The sequence below is a fragment of the Colobus angolensis genome, unplaced genomic scaffold, assembly GCF_000951035.1.
Source record: "Colobus angolensis palliatus isolate OR3802 unplaced genomic scaffold, Cang.pa_1.0 Scaffold202, whole genome shotgun sequence".
Taxonomy (NCBI): domain Eukaryota; kingdom Metazoa; phylum Chordata; class Mammalia; order Primates; family Cercopithecidae; genus Colobus; species Colobus angolensis.
The window spans coordinates 4842184-4866999 of NW_012115178.1; the positions used below are offsets into that span (position 1 = coordinate 4842184).

Here is a 24816-nt window from a genome sequence, read left to right on the forward strand (position 1 = left end):
GAGAGGCAGAGGTTGCAGTGAGCCGAGATCACGCCATCACACTCCAGTCTGGGCAACAGAGCAAGACTCCGTTTCAAAAAAAAAAAAGGAGTTACATTTTATAGATGGAAAAACTGAATTTAAGAAGAGGTTACATGAATACTTCTATGTAACAAACCTGCACATCCTGCACATGTACCCCAGAGCTAAAAATTAAAATTAAATTTCTTAAAAAGAGGTTAAGTGAATACTTAAGGATATAAATCTGGACATAATTAAATAAAACAAAACCAAGTTTTAACTGATTTCTATTTCAATAATAATTATTGTTTCTTCCCTGCCTTTCTTCCTTAAATATTTATTGATTTCTTACTGTGTATAAGACTCTGTGCATTCAAAGATGAATAACACATGTTAGAAATGACCTTCATAATTTTTTTGGTCATCACATAGTTCTAAGAGGTAGGCAGAGCAAGTGCTGTTATCGTCAATTCACAGGTATTATGATTGTATTCATCTTACAGATGAGAGGATTGAGGTCGAGAGAGGTGATGTCACACAGGTGATAGGAGTGGTAACTCTTAATAATATCAACACAATAGGAAACATTGATTGAGAACTTACCATGTGCTAGATGGTGTGGTAAGCACTTACCTAAATGATACTTACCTTCTCCATGGGGATGCATTGGTCCTTCTAGAGTGCTCACAACTTAGCACTTTGTGGATTCCTCCACTGGCACTTATAATGAGCCAAATTGTATCAGGCCAAAGTATGTGCTATATTTTGAACTACGTGAGGATTAATTCCAGATTATATTCATCTGTGTATCTCCCACAGCACCTAGTTCATATTGCTGTAAAAAAGTCTGATTAGTTTAATTGAATTAAATAATGCAGATAATCCCTGCTTTAGATGTGGAAGAGGGAGATATAATTTCAGTTTGATGAACTGGGAATTAATCATTGAGATTAATTATTTGATTCATAATTTCAGCACGTAGAAAATGGGAGTTCTCTTAAGAACTATTAATATAGTATAAATAAAAATATTGAAAGATTTTTGTATATTTTTCCCCTTGCCTATGAGAAACAAACCTTTGTTGTACTTCACAGTTGCTTGTCAGTACTTGCTCTTCTCAGTCCACTGCTGTTCTCTGGGATGCATTTGGAATCATAGAATCCCAACATGGGAGGGCTGAAAGGAATCTGAAAAAGTCTAGTCCGTGTAGACTAACATGTAAATTGATGGGCCTCTTACTAGAATGCCACAGCCCCCGCAGGTCTGAGGACTCAGGATCTCCACATCTCTAAGTTGCGAATGTTAAATTTCATGTTCAGTTGGTGGCGAAACATAGTTTTAAAAAAAGAAAGATCTAAGAAGGCATTTGGAACTAGGCTTCAGTTAACTTAATTATGGATAAGGAACAAAGCAAAATGTCTTGCTTCAAATTAGAAAAAAAAAAGGAGGGGTGTTCTTTGCTATATATATATATATTTTTTTTTTTCTTCTTTTTTTTGAGACCAAGTCTCTCTCTGTTGCCCAGGTTGGAGTGCAGTGGCATGATTTTGGCTCACCGCAACTTCTGCCTCCTAGGTTCAAGCGATTCTCCTGCCTCAGCCTCCCCAGTAGCTGGGATTACAGGCACATGCCGCCATGCCCCACTAATTTTTGTATTTTTAGTAGAGACAAGGTTTTGCCATGTTGCCCAGGTTAGTCTCGAACTCCTAGGCTCAACAGAACCACCTGCCTCATCTTCTCAAAGTGCTGGGATTACAGGTGTAAGCCACTGTGCCCAGCCTACTTCATAACATGTTAAATGGAGGTGTATTTAAGTGGAGTGCATGGCTAGGCAACTCTCACCCAGCTACATGTATTATACAATTATATGTGATATTTCTGAAATAAGGGCAGTAAAACCAACGGGCAACACCCCTAACTCCATATCTTCCTGAGACTTTATTATGTACACACGTTAGAAAACTATGTGGGAAGATGATGTGGAAGGCAGCAATGGAACTAAAAACATTAGTATTACTATGCAATATTTTCAGAGATAAAACTCATTCATCTGCTCTGAGAAACTTCAGAGAACTTTCTTTTCTTACAATTGCCTCTGCACGGTGAAATACTATATACTGTTTTTTTTGGTTTGATTTTGTTTTTCCAGGGAGGGATATTTTTTCGCATTAAAAAATACAGTTTGAATAAAAAATAGTTACCCCCTGAGGGATAAAAGACTACAAATAGGGTGCAGTTTATATTGCTCAGGTGTTGCACCAAAATCTCACAAATCACCACTAAAGAACTTATTCATGTAACTAATCACCACCTGTTCCCCAATAACCTATGGAAATAAAAAAATTAAATAAAATAAAAAAGTTATTACCCCCCGAGTGACAATCACTCAACTGTCTCACCAGTTAAGATGGCATTTATTCACTAGTTGAGATGGTTGGCCGTACTGATATGGTGGGACAGGATGGGAGAGAGCTTCCTCTGAAGCATTAAGTGATTTTGAGTATGGTGTTTTCTTTTCTAAACCAGGACCTGGCTAGAGATTCCTGAAGATTTAAGAAAAGGCAGCCATACTTTATTCTCTGAGATGTATCCATTAAACAATATATTCATGTAATATATACATTGTAATTATATATGTAATGTAATATATATGTCCTATATATATATATATATTTTTCAATATATTCGTGTAACATCACTGATTGAGCATCTGTTATTCTTGAGCAAGACAGTATCCCTGGTCTTAAGGTGCTATGACCACCAGAATGGGGACTAAATGTATTTGCAACACTGTCATATTCCCTGCTTGTCCAAAGGCAGGTGGCTGACACTTGAGTTTGGAGTCTAATTTTTACCTGGACCCTCAAATTTCTTTTTTTTTTTATTATCTATCATATAAACACTTTTCTTTAATCTCATATAAGCACTGCAGTGCAATAACCATGATAAATGTAATAGAAAATCATGTTGCAAATTTCAACTATTAATTTAAATAGGTTTTATGGGATAGTTTTGGAATTTAACCATCGTTTTATAATACTATTTCTATAAAAGAATAAGTTCTGAGTAATGAAAAATCAAAAGATTAAAGAAAATACAACCTGCTTTTGAATTGGGAATCTCACTATTATGCTTTTAAAAATTGCATAAAGTATAACTTTTGTTTGGCTGACTGATTCCTAATTCAGTTATGAAGCACAAAAGTTATACAATTCCATTTAGGTAATTTTTGTTGAGATTGGCAGTTAATATTGATTTCTTATTTTGTGCAGTATAATTTAATATTAGCAATAACTTTCATCTTGAAACTTTCCTCCTCAATATACTTCATTTTTAAAATAATAACGTCATAAGAGTGAACATTCTTTGAGCACTCACCCATGTACTAGACTTCTATCTTACATATGTTACCTCCTTTAAGCCTCTCAACACCCCTACGGTGTGGCTTATCATTTCCTTTTTATAGATGAAGGAAATAAAGCTGAGCAACATCAAGCTACTGGCTCATGGTCACATAACTAATTAATGCTAGAGCCAGAATTTGAAAGTTGGGCTTTTAATTATTGGGGTTAACTAAAACTACATAATCAGAGAAAGAAATTATAGGAAGGCATAGAGAGACATTCTAAAATGTCATCATTCATTCATTCAACAAATGTGCATACTCTGTGCAGATCACTCTGCTAGGTGCTACGAGTACCCTGGTGAGACAACCATTTTCTGTGTGATTTATACTCTCCTGGTACTTACAAACTAGTGGAAAAAGCAAATTGATCAGATAATCACAATAGTATTTATTTATAAATTGAGATAAATGCTTAAAGAGAAAGCAGGGCTTACAATAAAAGATTCTGACTTACATGTGAATCTGGAATCTTGAAAAAGTGAAACTTAAGCTGAAATCTGAGTGATAAGGAAGAGTCAACTAGTTAAGGGGTTTAGGCTGGAAGCTTTCCAGGCAAACAGCATGTGCCAAGGCCCTGAGGTGGGAGAGAACATGGTATTTTCAGAAAGTGAAAGGAGGACACTGCGGCTGAGTGTGGCCAGTGAGGGGAGAATGGCATAAGAAAGGCCTCTTTGGGTCTGGCCTGGAAAGGGTTTTGGTTGTGTTTTAAAAATAGTTATCTATGATATCGTTTATTTCTGTTTTCAGTCATATACTTGGGAGATCTTCAAATATTAAAGCAATATATCTTTGCATTTAAGTGTGTCATTTTTTGCTTTTACTATTTTTAATTGGCACATAACAACTGTACATATTTATAGTGTACAGTGTAATATTTTGATACATGTACACAATGCAATGATCAAATCAGGGAAATTAACATACCCATCACTTGAAACATTTATCGTGTCTTCATGTTGGGAACATTCAAAATCCACTCTTCTAGCTATTTGAAAATGTAGAATAAATTGCTTTTAATTACAGTCATCTGACCCTGCTACAGAAACCAGAACTTATTCCTCCTATCTAGCCGTAATTGTGTATCCATTAACTAGCCTCTCGCTATCCCCACCCCCTACCTTTCCCAACCTCTAGTAACTGCTATTCTGCTTTCTGCTTCTTTGAGTTCAACTTTTTTAGCTTCCACATATGAGTGAGAACATGTGGTATTCGTCTTTCTGTGCCTTGCTTATTTAACTTAACATAATGTCCTTGAAGCTCATACATGTTGTCACAAATGACAGGATTTCCTGCTTTTCAAAGGCAAAATAGTATTCCATTGTGGATATATGCCACATTTTCTTTATCCGTTCACCTGTTGGTGGACACCGAGGTTGAGTCCATATCTTGGCTATCATGAATAATGCTGTAATAAACATGGGAGTTCAGGTATCTCTTTGACATGCTGATTTCCTTTTCTTTGGATATATACTCAATAGTGGGAGTGGTAGTTAAATTTTTAGGTTTTTTGAGGAAAGGTTTGGATTTTGGACTTAACAGCAACACGATGCTTCTAAAGGACTTGAAACAAAGAACTAACAGATTTGCAATGTGTAAAGGTTACTCTGGTGGCAGTGTGGAAAACAAATTGGAGGTGGGGGCATGCCAGTTTAAAGTAATATCTAATGGCCAAAATACAGACTTTGGGGACAGCTTTCATCCAGGGCCAGTGTCATCTTTTGGTCCAAGCTACTCTTATGTAAGACAGGGACAATAGTACAGTCTCCAGAAGAAAAATTTAAGGATTAAATGAAAAAGTAATTGTAGTAATCAACCATCATCATTTATAGATGAGGACTCTGAGGCTTAGAAAAGTTAAATAAGGCTTTTCATCTGTTTATCTAGATGTTATGGAATGAGAGTGAGCAGAGTAGGAGATAAAGGCAGGGTGAAGGTCTCAAGGGAGAGAACATTCCAAAAACAAAACAAACAAATGAGCAGTAAAACCAGATGTAAGATTCTGGAGAAGCCAGATCTTGGGAAAACCTGGCTGAGAGGATCACAGGGTCCAGCTGCCACATGGGTTCCAGCTTCAGGTGGCTCACTGCAGTTCTTCCTCCAGAGAAAAAAGGAGATCTGGAGATGTAACAACCCTTCCCTTTTCAGTTTTCTTTTTTCATTTCCTAAGGGGGCTAGGTTAGATCAGGCTGTTACTTAGCCAGTAGGCATAATAGGATAGTTCCTGGGGCTCTTCTGCCCCAAACAAAGCATCAGTAAAAACCTTCCCATTTGTTGTATGAAATCAGAAACTGCAATAGTAATGAGACAAAAGCCTTAATTACAGAATTAAAGATTTAACAAATTAAAAATAGTTAATTGTAATACTGTTTTTTTTTTAGTGCGAGGGAGTTTTAAATCAGATCAGCATATCCAGAATTATGAATAGTAAGAAATATGGGCACTTAATAGCTCACATACACCAGTGGGGGTAGGACTTGGGGAGAAAAACATGCAGAGGGAGATGAGGCTATCTCTAATGATAAAGTTTGGACATTCATTAATTTTCTCCTTCAAAAGGGTGGGGCCAAACAGAAACTGGTCTCGAACTGTTACGTATTTGCAAATTCAGTAGTTTACCTTCCTTCGATTCATCAACATATATTTAAAACACTGGCTTATTATAATTAATCATTCTACTTAAAAATATTCATTGAGCATCTACCATGAGTTAGCCACTGTGGTAGTTACTGGAATGATAGCAAAAAGCAAAACACATTCGTGGAGATTTTACTTTTACATTATTTTGATCCCAGAAATTGTATTACTTAAGGCTTTGTTTATGAAATTCTTATTAAATGAATAATATATTATTTTTAAGTTGAAAATTAAGGCAAGAATGGATACTTTTGGCTTGATCTTGACATTTCTATTAAGGCTGTATGCTCCAGATTAGTGAAAAATCTTCAGGTGTTTAAGAAGAAGATACTGTATAAAGCAATGTGGTAATTGATTAATATCCGTTTGTGTATGTCAAATCAGAAGCAATAGAGACCAATACATTTGACCTTTATAGTGCCCTGTACTGAAATTTCATTTAAATAGCAGCTGATGTTGTAACTCATGTTGCATTTACTGAAACCATTGCTATTGTCTGTTTCAGGGCCGACTTGATTCTCTTACAGAAGTGGATGACTCAGGACAATTAACTATCAAATGTTCTCAAAATTACTTGTCTCTGGATTGTGGCATTACTGCATTCGAACTGTCTGACTACAGTCCAAGTGAGGATTTGCTCAGTGGGCTAGGTGACATGACCTCTAGCCAAGTCAAAACCAAACCCTTTGACTCTTGGAGCTACAGTGAGATGGAAAAGGAGTTTCCTGAGCTTATCCGAAGTGTTGGGTTACTTACGGTAGCTGCTGACTCTATCTCTACCAATGGCAGTGAAGCATTTACTGAGGAGGTATCTCAAGTATCTCTCTCAGTAGACAACAAAGGTGGATGTGAGGAAGACAATGCTTCTGCAGTCGAAGAGCAACCAGACTTAACACTGAGCGTGTCATCATCTTCAGGAGAAGCTCTGACAAATGCTGTCCAACCCTCCTCTGAGACTGTGAAGCAAGAATCCAGTTCCTCCTCCCATCTTGGTGCAAAGAATCAGCAGCCTGTTACTTGTGAAAATGCAACCCCCAAGCGAACCATCAGAGATTGCTTTAATTATAATGAGGACTCTCCCACGCAGCCCACATTGCCAAAAAGAGGACTTTTTCTTAAAGAGGAAACTTTTAAGAATGATCTGAAAGGCAATGATGGAAAGAAGCAAATGGTTGATCTAAAGCCTGAGATGAGCAGAAGCACCCCTTCACTAGTAGATCCTCCTGACAGATCCAAACTTTGCCTGGTGTTGCAGTCTTCCTACCCTAACAGCCCTTCTGCTGCCAGCCAGTCTTATGAGTGTTTGCACAAGGTGGGGGATGGGAATCTTGAAAACACAGTCAAATTTCACATTAAAGAAATTTCTTCCAGCCTGGGAAGGCTTAACGACTGCTATAAAGAGAAATCTCGACTTAAAAAGCCACATAAGACCTCAGAAGAGGTGCCTCCATGCCGAACACCTAAACGGGGGACTGGTTCAGGCAAACAAGCTAAAAATACAGGGAGCTCAGCAGTGCCAAATGGAGAGCTTTCCTGTACTTCCAAGGCCATGGAGGGGCCACAAACAAATTCTGCTTCTACATCCTCACTTGAGCCTTGTAATCAGAGAAACTGGAATGCCAAATTGCTATTGCAGTCAGAAACATCCAGTTCACCACCTTTTACTCAGAGCAGTGAATCCTCTGTTGGCTCAGACAACATCATGTCTCCGGTGCCACTTCTTTCAAAACACAAAAGCAAAAAAGGTCATGCCTCCTCTCCAAGTCACGTCACCAGGAATGGTCAGGTTGTGGAGGCCTGGTATGGCTCTGATGAATACCTAGCACTGCCCTCTCATCTTAAGCAGACAGAAGTGTTGGCTTTGAAGTTGGAAAACCTAACAAAGCTTCTGCCTCAGAAACCCAGAGGAGAAACCATCCAGAATATTGATGACTGGGAACTGTCTGAAATGAATTCAGATTCTGAGATCTATCCAACCTATCATGTCAAAAAGAAGCATACAAGGCTAGGCAGGGTGTCTCCAAGCTCATCTAGTGACATAGCCTCTTCACTAGGGGAGAGCATTGAATCTGGGCCCCTGAGTGACATTCTTTCTGATGAGGAGTCCAATATGCCTCTCTCTGGTATGAAAAAGTATGCTGATGAGAAGTCAGAAAGAGCTTCATCCTCTGAGAAAAATGAGAGCCATTCTGCCACTAAATCAGCTTTAATTCAGAAACTGATGCAAGATATTCGGCACCAAGACAACTATGAAGCCATATGGGAAAAAATAGAGGTAAAATGGTTTTCTTAATATGAATGATTTCTCACTTGAGTTTTGGAAGTAATGCTGGGAGAAGGTCACACTCTCTACACTCTATTATAAAATGTATGGCTATTTTTGATAAATCTGATTCCCCAAAGAAAGAAAAGAGAAAGCACAATGATCACTGCACGTGACAAAGAGTATGAATCACTAGGAACTGCCCTTGTCAATGCATTAGCTTGATGTGCTCCTGCATGGTATAGAATTCTCTGTTGATATTGTTCAAGTCTATCATGACTACTGATGAATGCTGGAATCCCTTGGATCTAATACAAAATTAAATAGAACAATAACTATGCACACACAGGTAGCTCAGGAATATATGCATAGACTATTCCAGTTACCCCAGAGTGATTTTATTCATTTCTTCTGACTCCAGAATACGTTCCACATCTCCAATGTTAATTTCTTGTAAAAATAGACCAGATATTTCTAATTTATTAGGGATCATTTTTTTCTTTACTCTTCCTCCTCTTTGAGAACTCTGGCTAATAACCATTTGCCTATACCATGTACCACCCATGGACTCTGGGATGTGAAGTTGACATTTTGGCTAAATCTGTAATTTTGAACAAATTACTAGACATGACGAAATGTTTGAGGACAGACTTATAAAAATTCTCAGAACTGACAGCTTGGGCAACGTAGGGAGACCCCATTTCTATATTAGCGGGAGTGGTAGCACACACCTGTAGTCCTAGCTACTCAGGAGGCTGAGGCAGGAGGATTGCTTGAGCCGAGGAGGTTGAGACTGCAGTGAGTTGTGGTCATGCCACTGCACTCCAACCTGGGCAACAGAGTGAGACCCTATCTCAAAAAAAAAAAAAAAATCTCAGGACTGAGCTCCATAGTATAAGTAATTATTTGACCTTTTAAGAAGCATCTGGGCAAAGAGATTCACTGTGATTACTGTGGTAATGGCCCTTTCCTCAGGAGGCCATTGGAAGTAGATCCAGCTGACTTGGTAATTATTAATGGTTTCTTGTTTGATGACATATAAATGGCCACGCCTGGCTACATATAATTTGTATATGACTTTATGGTATACAAAGCTCTCCCACATGCCTTTTTTTTTTTTCTCTCTGAGCAGTTTCGCTCTTGTCGCCCAGGCTGGAGTGGAATGGCACCATCTCAGCTCACTGCAACCTCCACCTCCCAGGTTCGAGAGATTATCCTGCCTCAGCCTCTCTTGTAGCTGGGATTATAGGTGCCCACTACCATGCCCAGTTAATTTTTGTATTTTTAGTAGAGACGGGGTTTTGCCATGTTGGCCAGCCTAGTCTCGAACTCCTGACGTCAGGTGATCCTTGGCATCCCAAAGTGCTGGGATTACAGGCATGAGCCACGGCGTGTGGCCCATACATTTTTTTTTTTTTTTTTTTTTTTTTACTTGATCTTCACAGCTGTCCTGTGAAGGAGACAGGCCATGCCAGATTATTCTCCCTTACAGAGATGGAAACAGGCTCCATAAGCTTAAGTGATTTTTCCCAAGCTAAACTAGATAGATAGATTAGATAGATAGATAGATAGATAGATAGATAGATAGATAGATAGTAGATAGATAGAGACAGACAGAAAGACACAGATAGACAGAGACTGACAGACAGACAGGCAGAGACAGAGACAAACCAGACAGACCTTTTGTGTGGGAAGCTGAGACGCAAACCCATGTCTTCTGATTCTTAGTCCAGTTTTCTTCTATAGTATCATGTTGCCTCCCTGAAAGGGGTTGTAGTTTCTCCTTCACCAGGAAACTGTAAGGTAGGGGAGAAGAAAGTTCAGGACCCACTCAGATTGGATAGAGAATATTGATGTAACTGCCATGGGCACTCCTCCTAGTTTTTGTTTTTTTTTTTCTTTTTTTACATCCATTCATTGTTGATCACTACTCTGAGACCAGCATTGTGCTAGACACTGGGTAAAGGTGTAGTGCATGTGGATAGAATAACCTGGAGGAAGAAAATGCAGGTTTATAAACAAAGAGGAAAAAGTTAACAAATATATAGCAGTAATAACATATTAATCATCATTAACATATATCAAGTATTCATGTATCTAATCCTCACAACAACCCTGATATTAACCTTATTTTATGACTGAGGAGACAGGCTGAGAGAGACCATGCAGTCTGCTCCAGAGCCCATACTAGTAACTACATGCCCTCATTCCTCTCCGTGAAGAAGTTATCAGTAAGTACTGGATATAAAAACTGTGATATTGTAGAGAAGTAATCATATCAGTGGAGCTAGAATTTGCCTGGGCAGTTCTTGTGAAGTACTAAACCTTAAGTGGAGCTTTGAAGGATGTGCAGGATTCAGACAGATAAAGGAGAAGGAAGGTGACGTTTCAGGCAGGAGGAGCATAAACTAAAGCACAGAGGTAGATATGGGAATGAGCATAGATGGGGTACAAAGAGAGCTGTCCTGATTGGAAGGTTTGTCATCAGAGATCAGTGAAAGTTGCCATACCTATAGTAGGTATGGAAAGTCCCTGAAGGCCACACCAAGGCAATTAGAATTTGTTCACCAGGCATCGACAGCAACTTCTCTGAAAGGGACTGACAGTAGTAACTAATACTTCTTAAGCTCTTATTTTGTGTTTGGCTCTGTACTAAGTAGTTTACATGCCTTACTCTACTTAAGTCCTAGAAGGGAGGATTTTTTCAGATGAAGAAACTAAGGCAGAATGTGATCCGGAAACTTGCTCAAGTCCTCACAGCTAGTAAGTACAAAGCCAGGATTTGAACCCATAGCCAGCATTCTTAAAGCAGTGTAGGCCCTGGTCTCTAATAGTCTTTCCAGAAAGGTTAATTGGTAATAGCAGAAAGATGGTCCTGGCAGCCATGGCGGTGACCAGGGCAGAGATGTTGGCCTGTGGCAGCCAACCGGAGGAACTGCTGTGATGTGGGTCAGGCAAGAGGAAGGGAGGGGAGTGTTGAGAAAGTGAATGAATCCAGAAAACTGGTTCTAGACCTTGCTAGAAAGAATTCAGGAGCCATTTAGTGATCAAAGCCTGGTGTGGCCCATAGCTTGGCATGTTCCATTCTGAGCCTTGTTTCATCTTTTGTAAAAAGAGATGTTTTAACAAGGTGATGACTATGATACCAACTTCCAATCTGATTCCACAGTTCTACAAAAATGCAACCAGGTTTTCAGCATCTGGAGACTGGTGTGTCTTTAATAGAATGAAACATTTGGATGAGTAGCTGGTTTGAAGTAGAGGTGGTGCAGGTAACTTTTGAAAAACTGTGCATAGATAGTATATGATGAAACTTTTAAGAAGAAATGGTTTATAGGCAGTTGAAAATCCCATACTGGAGTTGAGATATGAGGGAAGGGCTAAAAGAAGATCAAGTTCCTTCCTCAGACCAGCCTCCCTTACTACATCAGATGAGGGCAGCTGCCAACTTCCAGGTCAACTGACCTTGGCTGTCACTTCTAGCTTTGCTCTCCTCCTTATAGTGACCCAGAGAACCTATTCTGCTTGCAAAATATAATGACAGGATATTACTTAACATCTTATGTATACAAGGCATCTACTAGGCATTTTACCTATAATAACTCTCCCATAAAGTTGTTATAACAACCCTCTAAGGTTTTTAATCCTAAATTAACCACTTCTCTCCTGCTCCATTCTGGTCCTAGCCCCCATCACCTCCTTCCTGGATTACTGCAGTAGCCTCCTAACTGGTCTCCCTGCTTCTATTCTCCCACTACAATCTATTTCCAACAGAGTAGCCTGAGTGATCCTTTTAAAAGATAAATCAGATTATGTCATCCCTCTGCTCAAAACTTCACAATAGAGGGTTGCCATTGTATTCAGAGGTCCTACATGGACTGTGACCCTGATTTCCTCTCTGACATCCTTTCCAACTACTTTTCCCCATGCTCACTACGCTCCCTTTCCTAGAACACACTTGGCATGCTTCTTGCCTTTAGGACCACTGTCAGCTGCTTTTGTCTACATCCTCTCCAGCAGATGCCCTCATTTATAATTCCTTCACCTGTTCCAAGTCTCTGCTAAAATATTACCTTCTCAGAGAGAACTACCCTGACCATCTTAGAAAAGATGTAACCCAGCTGGGCACCATGGCTCATGCCTATAATCCCAGCACTTTGGGAGGCTGAGTTGGGCAGATCACTTGAGGTCAGGAGTTTGAGACCAGCCTGGCCAACATGGTGAAACCCCATGTCTACTAAAAATTCAAAAATTAGCCAGGTGTGATGGTGTGCACCTGTAATTCCAGCTATTCGGGAGGCTGAGGCAGGATAATCACTTGAACCCAGGAGGTGGAGGTTGCAGTGAGCTGACAGTGTGCCACAGCATGCCTGTCTGGGTGACGGAGCAAGACTCGGTCTCAGAAAAAGAACAAAACCAACCAAACAAACAAACAAAAAAACAGGTGTAACCTGACCTTTTCTTTCTTTTACAGATCTCACCACATTCTGTAATTTTTTTTTTGAGATGGAGTCACACTCTGTCGCCAGGGCTGGAGTGTAAGTGGCGTAATCTGAGCTCACTACAAGCGTTGCCTCCTGGGTTCACGCCATTCTGCTGCCTCAGCCTCCTGAGGTAGCTGGGGCTACAGGTGCCCGCCACCACGCCCAGCTAATTTTTTGTATTTTTTTTTTTTTTAGTGGAGATGGGGTTTTACCATGTGAGCTAGGATGGTCTCGATCTCCTGACCTTGTGATCCGTCTGCTTCAGCCTCCCCAAGTGCTGGGATTACAGGTGTGAGCCACCACGCCCGGCCTACATTCTGTAATTTTATATAATTTTCTAATGTAGTATATTTATTATTTTTGGTCTGTCTCCCTCTGTTAGAATGGGAACTCTGTGAGGGCAGGAATATTTATCTGTTTAGTTTGTTAATGAATCTCATGTACCTAGAACAATGCCTGGTGTACAGTAAGTGCTCAGTAAAAACTATTGAATGAATGAATCCCTATTTTAGAGCAGAGGAAACTGAATTTAGAAAGTTGAACGAACAATTTTTCCTATGCAGCACAGCTAATAAGTCACAGAGCCAGGCTTCAGGCCACCATCTGCTTTACCCCTCGCACAACATAAAGGCTTGAGAATAGATGAATTCCTTCAAAGGAGGCTAGATGGAGAAAAGCAGCGGGACTGATGACTGAGATTCAAGTTGTAGCCCAGTTATGAGACAGGATCAAGGAAGAGATCCAGTTGTGGGGATCAGAAGGGACAGGAAGAATTACTGGGTATTAAATACATGGAGAGAGAGAAAGAGATACTAAATAAAATGGACATGAGCTTTGTTATTTGCAAAAGATAGATCAAGAAGAATAAAGACTAAGGGGAAAAAACCCCAACAACCTTTAGATTTGTCTGAAATAATTAATGAAGATCTTAGGAAAAAAACAGACTTAACAAAGGAATGAAAGTCATAGGTGATTAAGAAGTAAAAAATAATCATTCCTAATATTTCCAGGAATTGGATTGAAAACACAATATGAGGCAAGGGGCAGTAGTTGAAAGTAAAGTCAAAAGTTTCTTTTAAAAAAAGTTGAAGCTTATTTGAAAGCAGAAGTGGCAAGAGAGGTTAAAGTAGCTGGAAAGAGTATGTAAATATGGATGCACTGAGAAAGAAGGGTGGGTATGTGGAACTCATCGGGAGAATTACAGCCTGATATCAAGAACGATAAAATACTGAAAAATATATCCTGCTTCTAATCCCACTTCTGTCAAATGGAAAGTAGAGTCCATTAACTCGTCATGCCAAAGTGCTCCACTCTGTCTTCTCTGAATCACACAGAACAGAAAGCAGGAGGCACATAGAAGCCCAGTAGCCGCAAGAGAGTGTGGGGCTCTGATGGAATCTCCAGTAGGTTCCTGTCCATCCCCACCCCTCACATTTGTATCTTTCTTATAATAGGCTAATTTTGTAAAACAGAAGATTTTTTTTCTTTCTTTCTTTTCTTTTCTTTTTTTTTTTTTTTTTGAGATGCAGTCTTGCTTTGCCACCTAGGTTGGAATGCAGTGGCACGATCTCGGCTCACTGCAAACTCTGCCTCCTGGGTTTCCTGGGTTCAAGCCATTCTACTGCCTCAGCCTCCCCAGTAGCTGGGATTACAGGCACCCGCTACCACGCCCAGCTAATTTTTGTATTTTTTTAGTAGAGACGGGGTTTCACCGTGTTGGCCAGACTGGTCTCGAACTCCTGACCTTGTGATCCACTCACCTTGGCTTCCCAAAGTGCTAGGATTACAGGTGTGAGCCACTGCCCCCGGCCAAGATTTATTCTTTGGGAAAATTGATTTTTGGATAATATATTCTAGCATGGTTTTAAATCATAGACATTTAAAAATAGTAAATCTCCCTCTCATCCTTATCACTCCATCTTGAATTCTCACTTCACCATATGTGATCACTATTGTTTTTAGTACTTGTATATTTTTAAGAAGGCCTTTACATATATAAGCCAACGAAAACAAAATTTAAGGCAATATTTTTAAAACTGGGGAATCAGTTGCAACCATTCCCTCTCCACAAATAAAAACTCCTAGTAAACTCTGAGTTCCCAAGGGATGGTCTGTTCCCAGTCTTTTTCTAAGGGTTGAGGGGATTTTGCTTAACTCTGGCTGATTTACCCAGAACCCACTGTGTGAATAAATTACTAGAGCATCTTAGGTCTGAGTGCTCAACACCTATGGGAACTTCTCAAGGCCTAAAATTCAAAGTGAGAAGCTAAGTCAAGTAATGGAAACAGATACATTTGTTCTGATACATTCAAGAAATAGAATAAAAGAGATAAAAGTGAAGAATATATCTGGAACAGATGAAATCAAACAGAATAGTGAAAAATTAACTTAGCATGATACCTGGACATATGTGGTATAAGTTAATAGGGACTGGCAAACTATGGCCTGTGAGCCAAATGTGGCCTAGTACCTGCTTTTTAAAATAATGTTTTATTGGAACTCAGCCATAGTGTTTGTCTGTGGCTGCTTTTGTGTTGCAGTGGTAGAGTTGAATAATTGTGACAGAGACCATATGGTCTAAAAAGATTAAAGATTTACTCTCTTGCCTTTTACAGAACAAATTTGCTGACCCCTACTCTTGAGTAAGGAAGAAGAGAGGGAGGTAATTTCTGACCAGCATATACTGTGTGCCAGGATCTGAAGTAGATTCTTTCATTTAATTTATATAATAAGCATGTGGAAGAGCTGCTATTGGTCTCATTTTACAGATGAGGACTCCAGGCTTAAATGCAAATGACTTGCTCAGGGTCATAATGCTGCGAAGTGTGAGAGCTGGTATTCCAGCTGGGATGCCAAGCTAACTTAGTTTTCTCCATGAGATATAATCAAATGCCAGGGAATTTAGACAATAATCACATATGAAAATAAAATTATTTATGAAGCCCACAAGCCACTACTAGATTAGTGAATAAACAGTGTGACTTCTTCCTCATAACCTGAAGAGAAATGAACTGGTTGGTAAGTGGCCACTTGTATAAGGTGGGTAATTATTGATGCTGGGTTAATAGCTGTATAATTCCTAGGGGAGCTGGCAGAAGGCAGCACAGGGTATGCCATTTCAGTGAAGCATTTCAGGAGATCTGTCCTTTGGGATATAGTGCACAGTCCACTTCTCACATTTTGGGCTTTCTGCTGCCATTAAATTCTCAAAACTTGTCCTGGAGGATAGAACTTTGTCAAGTTGGACTCAGTGATATGGAATTAATGGATGCATGACATAGCTGAGCCTGTTTGTCCACAAGAGATGTAAATGTCTTTAAATGCCAAATTAGGGCATCTTGATTATAGTTCAATGACTTAGCTGTTGTATATTGTCCTAGAGACATCTATAACCTAATTTAACAAACTTCTTTGGTGCCAGTTAAGGATGTCCTTGCACATAAGTTATTTTGGATTCATGGCAGCAGATATTTAGCTGAGTTCTTCCTCTTTGTAACTAGACTATAAAATTGCAATCAAGTATGCTCCCAGTTTTGTGGTAGCAGCACAAAGGCGGCTACCATTGCTCTTGCTAGAGGTGGAGCTGTAAAGTGGTGGTTAGTACCTGTGTAATATGAAGGTAGACAAGTTTTTCCCCGCGATTAACTTGCCACTCATTTTTACCTTTCTTTTCCAAGAGGTAGAATGGGTCCAGAGGGACCCATCCTAGTGTCCATACTAATGATAGCAGCCGTTAAAAAGTATCATGTCCTTCTGAGTTTTCTTTATTGTGGTAAATATATATATAACAAAATGTGCTATCTTAACCATTTTTTAAGTGTACAGTTGAGTAGTGTTAAGAATATTTACATGGTTGTAAAACAGATCTCCAGACTTTTTCACCTTGCAAACCTGAAACTCTATACCCATGAAATAACAACTCCCCTTTCCCTCTCCCTACTGTCCTCTGGTAACCACCATTCTACTTTCTATCTCCATAATTTTGATTATTCTAAGTACCTCATCTAAGTGGAATCATATAGTATTTGTCCTTTTGTTACTGGCTTGTTTCAGTTAGCATGTCCTCAAGGTTCATCCATGTTGTAGCATGTGACAGGATTTCTTTCCTTTTTAGGGCTAATATTCCGTTATATGTCTATTCAACATTTTGTTTATCCATTCATCTGTTGGTGGACAATCTGGGTTGCTTCCACCTCTTGGCTATTGTGAATAATGCCGCTATGAACATGGGTGTACAATTACCTCTTCAAGATCCTACTTTCAGTTATTTTGGGTATATACCCAAAAACTGGATTGCTGGATCATATTTTATTTTTAGGATCGTATATATTTTTTGAGGAATCTGCATGCTGTTTTTCAAAGTAGTTGCACCATTTTACAATCCCACCAACAGAGTACAGACTTCCAGTTTCCCCACATCCTTGCCAATACTTGTGACTTTCTAGGTTTTTAGAAACAAGAATAGTAGCCATCCTAAGGGGTGTGAGGTGATATATCATTGTGATTTTGATTTCCACTTCTCTGAATAATGATGTTCAGCATCTTTCCATATGCTTTTTGGCTATTTGTATATCATCTTTGGAGAAATGTCAAGTCCATTACCCATATTTTAATAGCGTTGAGTTTTGTTGTTCAGTTGTAGGAGTTTGTTATATATTCTTTTTTTGTTTTCTTAATTGAGACAGGGTCTTGCTCTGTTGCCTAGCCTGGAGTGTGGTGGCATGATCACAACTCACTGCGGCCTTGACCTCCCAGGCTCAATTGATCCACCTGCCTGAGCCTCCTGAGTGCTGGGACTACAGGCATGCACCACCACACCTGGATAATTTTTGCATTTTTTGTAGAGACAGGGTTTTCTCTGTTTCCCAGGCTGGTCTCAAACTCCTGGGCTCAAGCAGTCCACCTGCCTCAACCTCCCAAAGTGCTGGGATTACAGGCACGAGCCCCCACACCTAGCCCATTCTGACTATTAACACCTTATTATATGTATGATTTGCAAATTATTTTTTCCCATTCTGTAGCCTTTTTACTCTATTGGTGATGTCCTTTGATGCATCAAATTTTTAAGTTTGATGTAGTTTATCTGTTTTTGCTTTTGTTGCCTGTGCTTTTGGTGCCATAACAGAGAAACCATGGCCAAGCCCAATATCATGAAGTTTTTCCTCAATGTTTTCTTCTAGGAGTTTTTTCATTTTGGGTCTTATGTTTAGGTCTTTGAGTTCTCTCTCTCTCTTTTTTTTAAATTTCAATGTAGTTACCACCCATATTTTAAGGGTCTCACTCTGGGCTTTCTTTTAAGATGGGACACAGCTACAAGGCTAAGGCCAAGTCATCTTCTGGAATTTGTCTTGAAAAAAAAAATACTTTGAGAGTCTTTTTTTTTGTTGTTGTTGTTGGTTTGTTTTTGTTTTTTGAGACAGGGTCTCACTCTGTCATCCAGGCTAGAGTGTGGTGGCGTGATGATAGTTCACGTCAAGTCTCGACCTCCTGGAGCTCCACTGATCTTCCCACCTCAGCCTACCCAGTAGCTGGGATTACAGGTGCACACCATCATGCCAGGATAATTTTCATATTAATTTTTGTAATTTTTGTAGAGATAGCATTTTACCATGTTGCCCAGGCTGGTGTCGAACTCCTTGGCTCAAGCCATCCTCCATCTTGGCCTCCTAAAGTGCTGGGATTATGGACAGGAGCCACCACTTGGCCCGTTTTAACCTACTCTTTTAAGAAAAAAGTACTGTCTAGCCATTATTTACTTGATTTGAGATACAAATAAGTCCCATTTGAAACACAGCTGTATCATTTTTTATTCACCCACAGAGTAACTTGCAATCACAATTCTGCTATAAATTCAATTCTCACTTGCCTTTGATATTTCTTTTATACCCACCACATACCAGTTTTCCTAGTGTTGATGGAGTAGTAGTGTGCTCTATACTACTTGGATGTTGATAATGATCTCTTATGAGTATCCTTATCAGGAAGCATCTTGAGGTCATGGAATTCCACTTTTCTTCACTGGCATTCCATTTTGCATGTGCCTTGCCCTTATGCTAACTTTTTCATTCACAGTTGCTAGTCCTCCTCTTGTCTCTGTATTCTCTCTCTTCCTTATATCTTGTCTCCCATTGCTTTTCTTTACTTATCTTCTGGGTCTAGTTTTCACTCTCTGTCACTCATTTTTTTTAATTGAGAGTATCTTCTACTTTTTCTTCCTCTAGTATTTTCCTAGAGATTTTCAGATTCCAAATATGATGGCACTATGAGTTGTCTCTTCATTATCATTCAAACTTGAGCCCTTGATCTTTTCAGTGCATTTCTTAGTCTTTAAAACATGTATCCAAAAAGTCAAGGAATTGTTTAGATACAAGAATAAAGAGAATTAGGATTTAGTTAAATATCAAGGAAAAAGCCAGATTCTTAAAGAATTGGATAGGTTAGTTTTGTAATTAAAATGAGAAGATTCAAGAATCCTAAAGGATCACAGATTGAACATGAGTTCAATTCTGCATTCCAGCTCACAAGAAGGGGAAATGGAGGGCAGCCACCTTTCTTCTTATGGATATGACTTGGAAGTTACACATGCCACTTTCACTCACATCCTCTGTGTCACATAGCATTACCTGACCTCAAAGGCATTTTGGAAATTAGCCTCTAAGCTATGAATATTGGGAGGAAGATGTCTCTTAAACTAACTACTAGTTAGAAAATAAATTTGTTAGAGGAAGGGGAATGTGAAGTTAGAAAGAATAGGGCCAAAATATGAGGGACTTTGAATTCCAAGTGTTTGCATAGCATAGACACAAAATCAATACTAATGAATGCATGAACAAATGAGTATTTAAGAGAATGAGTAAGTGAACGTATCATTGAGTTTGAACTTCATTCTCTAGATCAGGGTTACAAACTAAAATTAAGAGGCCAGGAAGATAGTATAAATGAATCATACAGCCAGCTGTAAATGGGAGTGATGGGACTGAATCAACTGGAAGATACGTCACATGTCTAAAGGGCAGCCACTACTCAGCTCCAGCTGATCAGTTGCATGAGAATGTGGGCCATTTGTGACAAGATCTTGGAATTTTTAAAAAGAAGTAGGAAATCTGGGTTTTATGTGACATCTCCCAATTTTTAGATGTTGGGTCTGAACAATTTTTAAATAGGTCAAATAAAAACACATCTTTGGGATAATTTGGCCTTTAAGTCACTAATTCGCAATCTTTGCCAAGATGGGAAACTACTTAAAATGTTTGGCCAGGAGAGTTGGTAGTTTAAGAAGGTTAATCTGACTGTGGTATGCTGGGCACACCTCTAGCAGTAGTTTTCAACTGTGACTGCAAATAACAATCACTGGGAACGTTTAAAAAAATAAAAAAACCTCTGTATCCACCCCAGACCAATTAAATCAGAATCCCTGAGGTTGGGTATTTTTTAAGTTCTTCAGGCAATTGTAATGTACAGTTATGGTTGGGAGGTAGTCCTCTAAGCCTAATCTTTTTTTTTTTTTTTAGACAGAGTCTTGCTCTGTTGCCGGGCTGGAGTGCAGTGGTACAATCTCCTCTAAGCCTAATCTTGAGTTATTGAAATAGCCTAGACATGTGGTAAAAAGGTCTGAACTGTGGTTGTGGAAGCTGACTGAAGAAACAGATAGGTGGGAGATATTATAAAGGGCAGATTGATAAAATTTGGTGGCTGTTTTAAATAAGAGAGTAGACGAGGAAAGGAGTCAAAAGAGTTGAAATTTAAAGCTGAAATTTGGGGGTTGGGAGATACAAGGAATTTAACAAATGTCTCCAAGGGATACATAAAATTAAGACACACAGTGGATGAATGGGGCCCAAATCCAGTTTGAGAATTCTAACTCAACATAACATTTTAAAAGGTAAGGCTGCACAATTCTTTTTAAGGATAATAAAAATCTTTTGTGTATATTTTATTTGTTGCAATGCCAGGATGAAAACTATAAATTAACATTGCTAATGGATTTGTTGTGACAACATGTCAGGATCATTGTGCAAGGTTGGTCCAGAAGAACTGCGGGGATCCAAAGCAAATTCCTTGCTGGTTAACGTTAGGAATGTTTCAGTCCTGCCTCAGTTTGGTTTCTGTAGAGCCTTCAATGGGCCTTGAGTTGTTATCAGTGATGATTCAGCACCACCGTGAGGCTGTATCCAGTTACTGCATATGGCTGTTGGCCTCTGAAATATATAGGGAAGATGATCGCCCTTTTGTTTGTAGCTTTAAACATCAAGGTGAAAATAGTTCTTTGTAATCTTGTTGGTATGGAAAGGCTATGATGCAATACTATCTTGTATTAAGATGGTAACAGTGCCTAACTGCATTTGATGGCAAATATTACTGTCATGATGAAACTCAAAAGATGGATAAACTCAACCTTGCATTTTTATCATTCTTTTTTTTTTTAGCATTGCATTTTTTAAATTCAACTAAAATGATTCTTGGAACATTAATGAATTATTCTTTATCTTTAATCCTGAAGTCATAACTTGTGTCGCTGATAGGATGTTTCAGAAAAGTAATAATTTAAATACAAAACAAAACTTTGTTATTTTTTGTCCCCTTGCAAACTGTCAGACAGGATGCTAAGGGGTTTATTCACTTAGTACATCACTTCATTTAATTCTCAAGAAAAAAATTCCTCCTTGATGCAGACACTGTTATATTCTCATTATATAAATGAGGAGAGACAGAAGTTAGTAGTTTACTCAAGGATATAGAACTTAAATTTTGGGCTCAGTTCACAATCCTTCATTTTAATTTTGAAAATTTGAATAAGTCACTTAAAGTTTACTGTATAAGTCTTCTAGTTTTTAAAATGAGATATTAATTATGTTTGTCATGCCTTTGCTCAGATTATTGTATGAAACTACAAAGAGCAAAGGGGTAATTGTAAATCTAAAGGCTACATGAATATTAGTTTTATTATTATTGTGACTTTTCCTATGAATCCAGGGAATTAGCACCATATATATTGGAGATTACTAGGGTAAGAACCTTAATTCTGCCCCTAAGTAGCATTGTGACCTTGGAAATGTAACCTCATAAGCCTCAGTTACAAAAAATAAATATTAATAAAGGAATAGATTGAACGACCTATAAATACTTCTCTGTTCTGAAATTTTATGAGAGACTAACTGTGAGGAATAACTAAGAGAAGCACTCATTTCTTTGTACAATATTCCTTGGCATATATCACTTCAACATGGCTGGCTTTGTGTTCCTTGGAACTTTGGGTGAACTCAGGTTCCCCTTAGACGATCCTAATGGTAAGTGAATGTGAAGCTGCGACATTAATGAGCCTGGAGGAATGAACCATTTGTGCTGCCTTCCTAGCACTGTAATATGACAAGAGCCAGACATCCTTGAGGAATTTGGGGCCTGGCTAGAGTTTATAAGATGCCAAGAGACCAGGGCCAGTGGTGACAGTAAACAAGTGAGTTACCCAGTAAGAATTAGATATGGATTAGCCTGAATTTATGGCAAATAAGGTCAGCTAAGTGAAGCAGATTAAAAACATTTGTCTTGGCAGACTTGTCATTGTGATGCCTTAAAAGTACTCATCAGCACTGAGGCTTGTGCTCTGTTCAGACAATATGGGGGGAAATCATTTCAAGAGTGTGGGTTCTATTTCAAGGTCATTCATGATGTCAGGCCATGTCTGAGGTTATGGAATTTTCTATCTAAGAATGATTGGCTTGAATTTTGCATGGTGATTAAGCAACTTTATCCAGGAAAGGTGCTGCCTGTAATATCTGCTTCATATGCTTCCATTCTCAGGTTGATGAGGCTCAGTGCATTGCTTTTTAGGAAGCCCAGTGACTTTACTATTTACCTTCATGTTTTGTCTAGGAATAAAGGAAGTTGTATTTTCTTTTTTTAATGCTTTAAGAAAATCAAACTGGCTTTTGGTTTGATTTTGGAATGGAATGGAATGGAAAGGTGTCATTTATAGGTGATACTCATATTTTTGGATTTGTCTGGAGACTAGTACTACTTGCTTGAGAAAGATGTGTGTGTGTGTGTCGGGGGGGAGGTGTGTGTGTGTGTGTGTCGGGGGGGAGGGTCTTGGTGTCTTAGTTTGCTTGCCTGCTATAACAAAATACTTTAGACTGGGTAATTTATGAACAATGGATATGTATTCCTCACAGTTCTGGGGAGGCTGGGGAGTCCACGATCGAGGGACCAGCACATTGAGTGTCTTGTGAGGGCCTGTTCCTCATAGATGGAGCCTTCCATGTGTCCTCACATGGCAGAAGGGACGAACGAGCTCCCTCAGGCCTCTTTCAGGGGCTGCAATCTCATCAGCCGGGGCAGAGCCCTCATAAGCTAATCACCTCCCAAAGGCCCCACTTGTATTACTATTGTGTTGGAGATCAGGTTTCAACATGTGATTTTTGAGAGGACACACACATTCAGGCCGTGTAACTTGGATAAAGATCTTAGATTCATTACAGTTCGATACACCTTTTCAGTTTTAATGGTTAGTGACATCATGGATGTAAGTAATAGGAAGCAGTTCAAGTAAAGCAGACAATAATTTTGGTTTTGGTTTATTTTTATGTTGTTGTTTGTTTAAAGCAGAGCATTGTTTAGATTTTCAGTAATAGATAAAAGGAGAAAACAAGCTGTCTAATTATAAACTCTTCGTAAGTTTTTTAGTCCCTTCAAGACAAGAATCTCTGAATCCTGAGATACATAATAATACTTCAAAAATGGTTAAAATGGGAATGGACGACAGGATGAATAGATGATTACAAGGATAATGAATGAATGGATGGATGGATAGTAGAATAGATGAATGGATGGATGGACGGATAGAATAGATGGACTGATAGACTAATAAATTGATGAATGATAAATAGAAAAATGGATGGATGGATGAATGAATGGATAGAAGGCAGGATGGATGGATGGATGGATGGATGGATGGACTAGATTGATGGATGGATTCATAGAAGAATGGGTGGATGGATGGGTGGATGGATAGAAGGCGGGATGGATGGATGGATACACTAGATTGATGGATTAATAGAAGAATTGATGGATGAATGAGTGTATAATAGAATAGGTGAAAGGGTGGATAGATAGAACAATAGATGGATTGATAGAGTAATAGATTGATGGATGATAAATAGAAAAATGAATGGATGGATGGATGATGGATGAATAGAAGGAGGATGGATGGATGGATGGATAGACTAGATTGATGGATGGATTAATAGAAGAATAGATGAATGGATGAATGTATAGTAGAATAGGTGAATGGATGGATGGATAGAAGAATAGATGGATTGATAGAGTAATAGATTGATGGATGATAAATAGAAGAATGGATGGATGGATGGATGGGGGTGGATGGATCAATAGAAGGAGGAATGGATGGATAGACTAGATTGATGGATGGATTAATAGAAGAATAGATTGATGGATGAATGTATAGTAGAACAGGTGAATGGATGGATGGATAGAAGAATAGAGAGACGGATCAATGGAGGGATGGATGGACGAATGGAAGAATAGGTAGATGATGGAGGGCAGGAGGGAAGGCTGAACAGTGACAAATTAGAAGAGAGTGAAACTCATATGACTTAGTTGACTTAGTGGCATCTTTAAAATGGAAAGGAAATTTACACTGAATCTAGTTATGAAAGTAGTGTTAATGTACTTAGCAATACTTCTTAAAGCATGACCAACACAGTACATAGGTTTAAAAAAGGCATTGGGACGCTGGTCAAAAATGCAGACTCCTAGGCTCCTCCTTAGATCTTCTAACTTTGAATCATTAAGGCGGAGTCCCAGGAATGCATGCTTTTACAAGCTCTCTATGCATCCCGAAGTTAAAAATTGCTCACAAATAGTGTTACAAAATCAAGGAAATAAGGCATCTTGTTTATTATGTTTTTCAATTTCTTTCTTTTTTTTTTTTTTGAGACGGAGTCTCGCTCTGTCACCCGCGCTGGAGTGCAGTGGCCGGATCTCAGCTCACTGCAAGCTCCGCCTCCCGGGTT

The 24816-nt window shown here is 38.9% G+C and overlaps 1 protein-coding gene across 1 annotated transcript in view; it reads left to right on the forward strand.

The window, feature by feature from the left end:
• AKAP6 (A kinase (PRKA) anchor protein 6) overlaps positions 1-24816 on the forward strand; it is a 524753-nt gene that overhangs the window by 218495 nt on the left and 281442 nt on the right. The window contains exon 5 of the mRNA XM_011941871.1: positions 6546-8315. Within this exon, the coding sequence (XP_011797261.1) occupies positions 6546-8315 (1770 nt within the window). The remainder of the gene's footprint in view (positions 1-6545; positions 8316-24816) is intronic.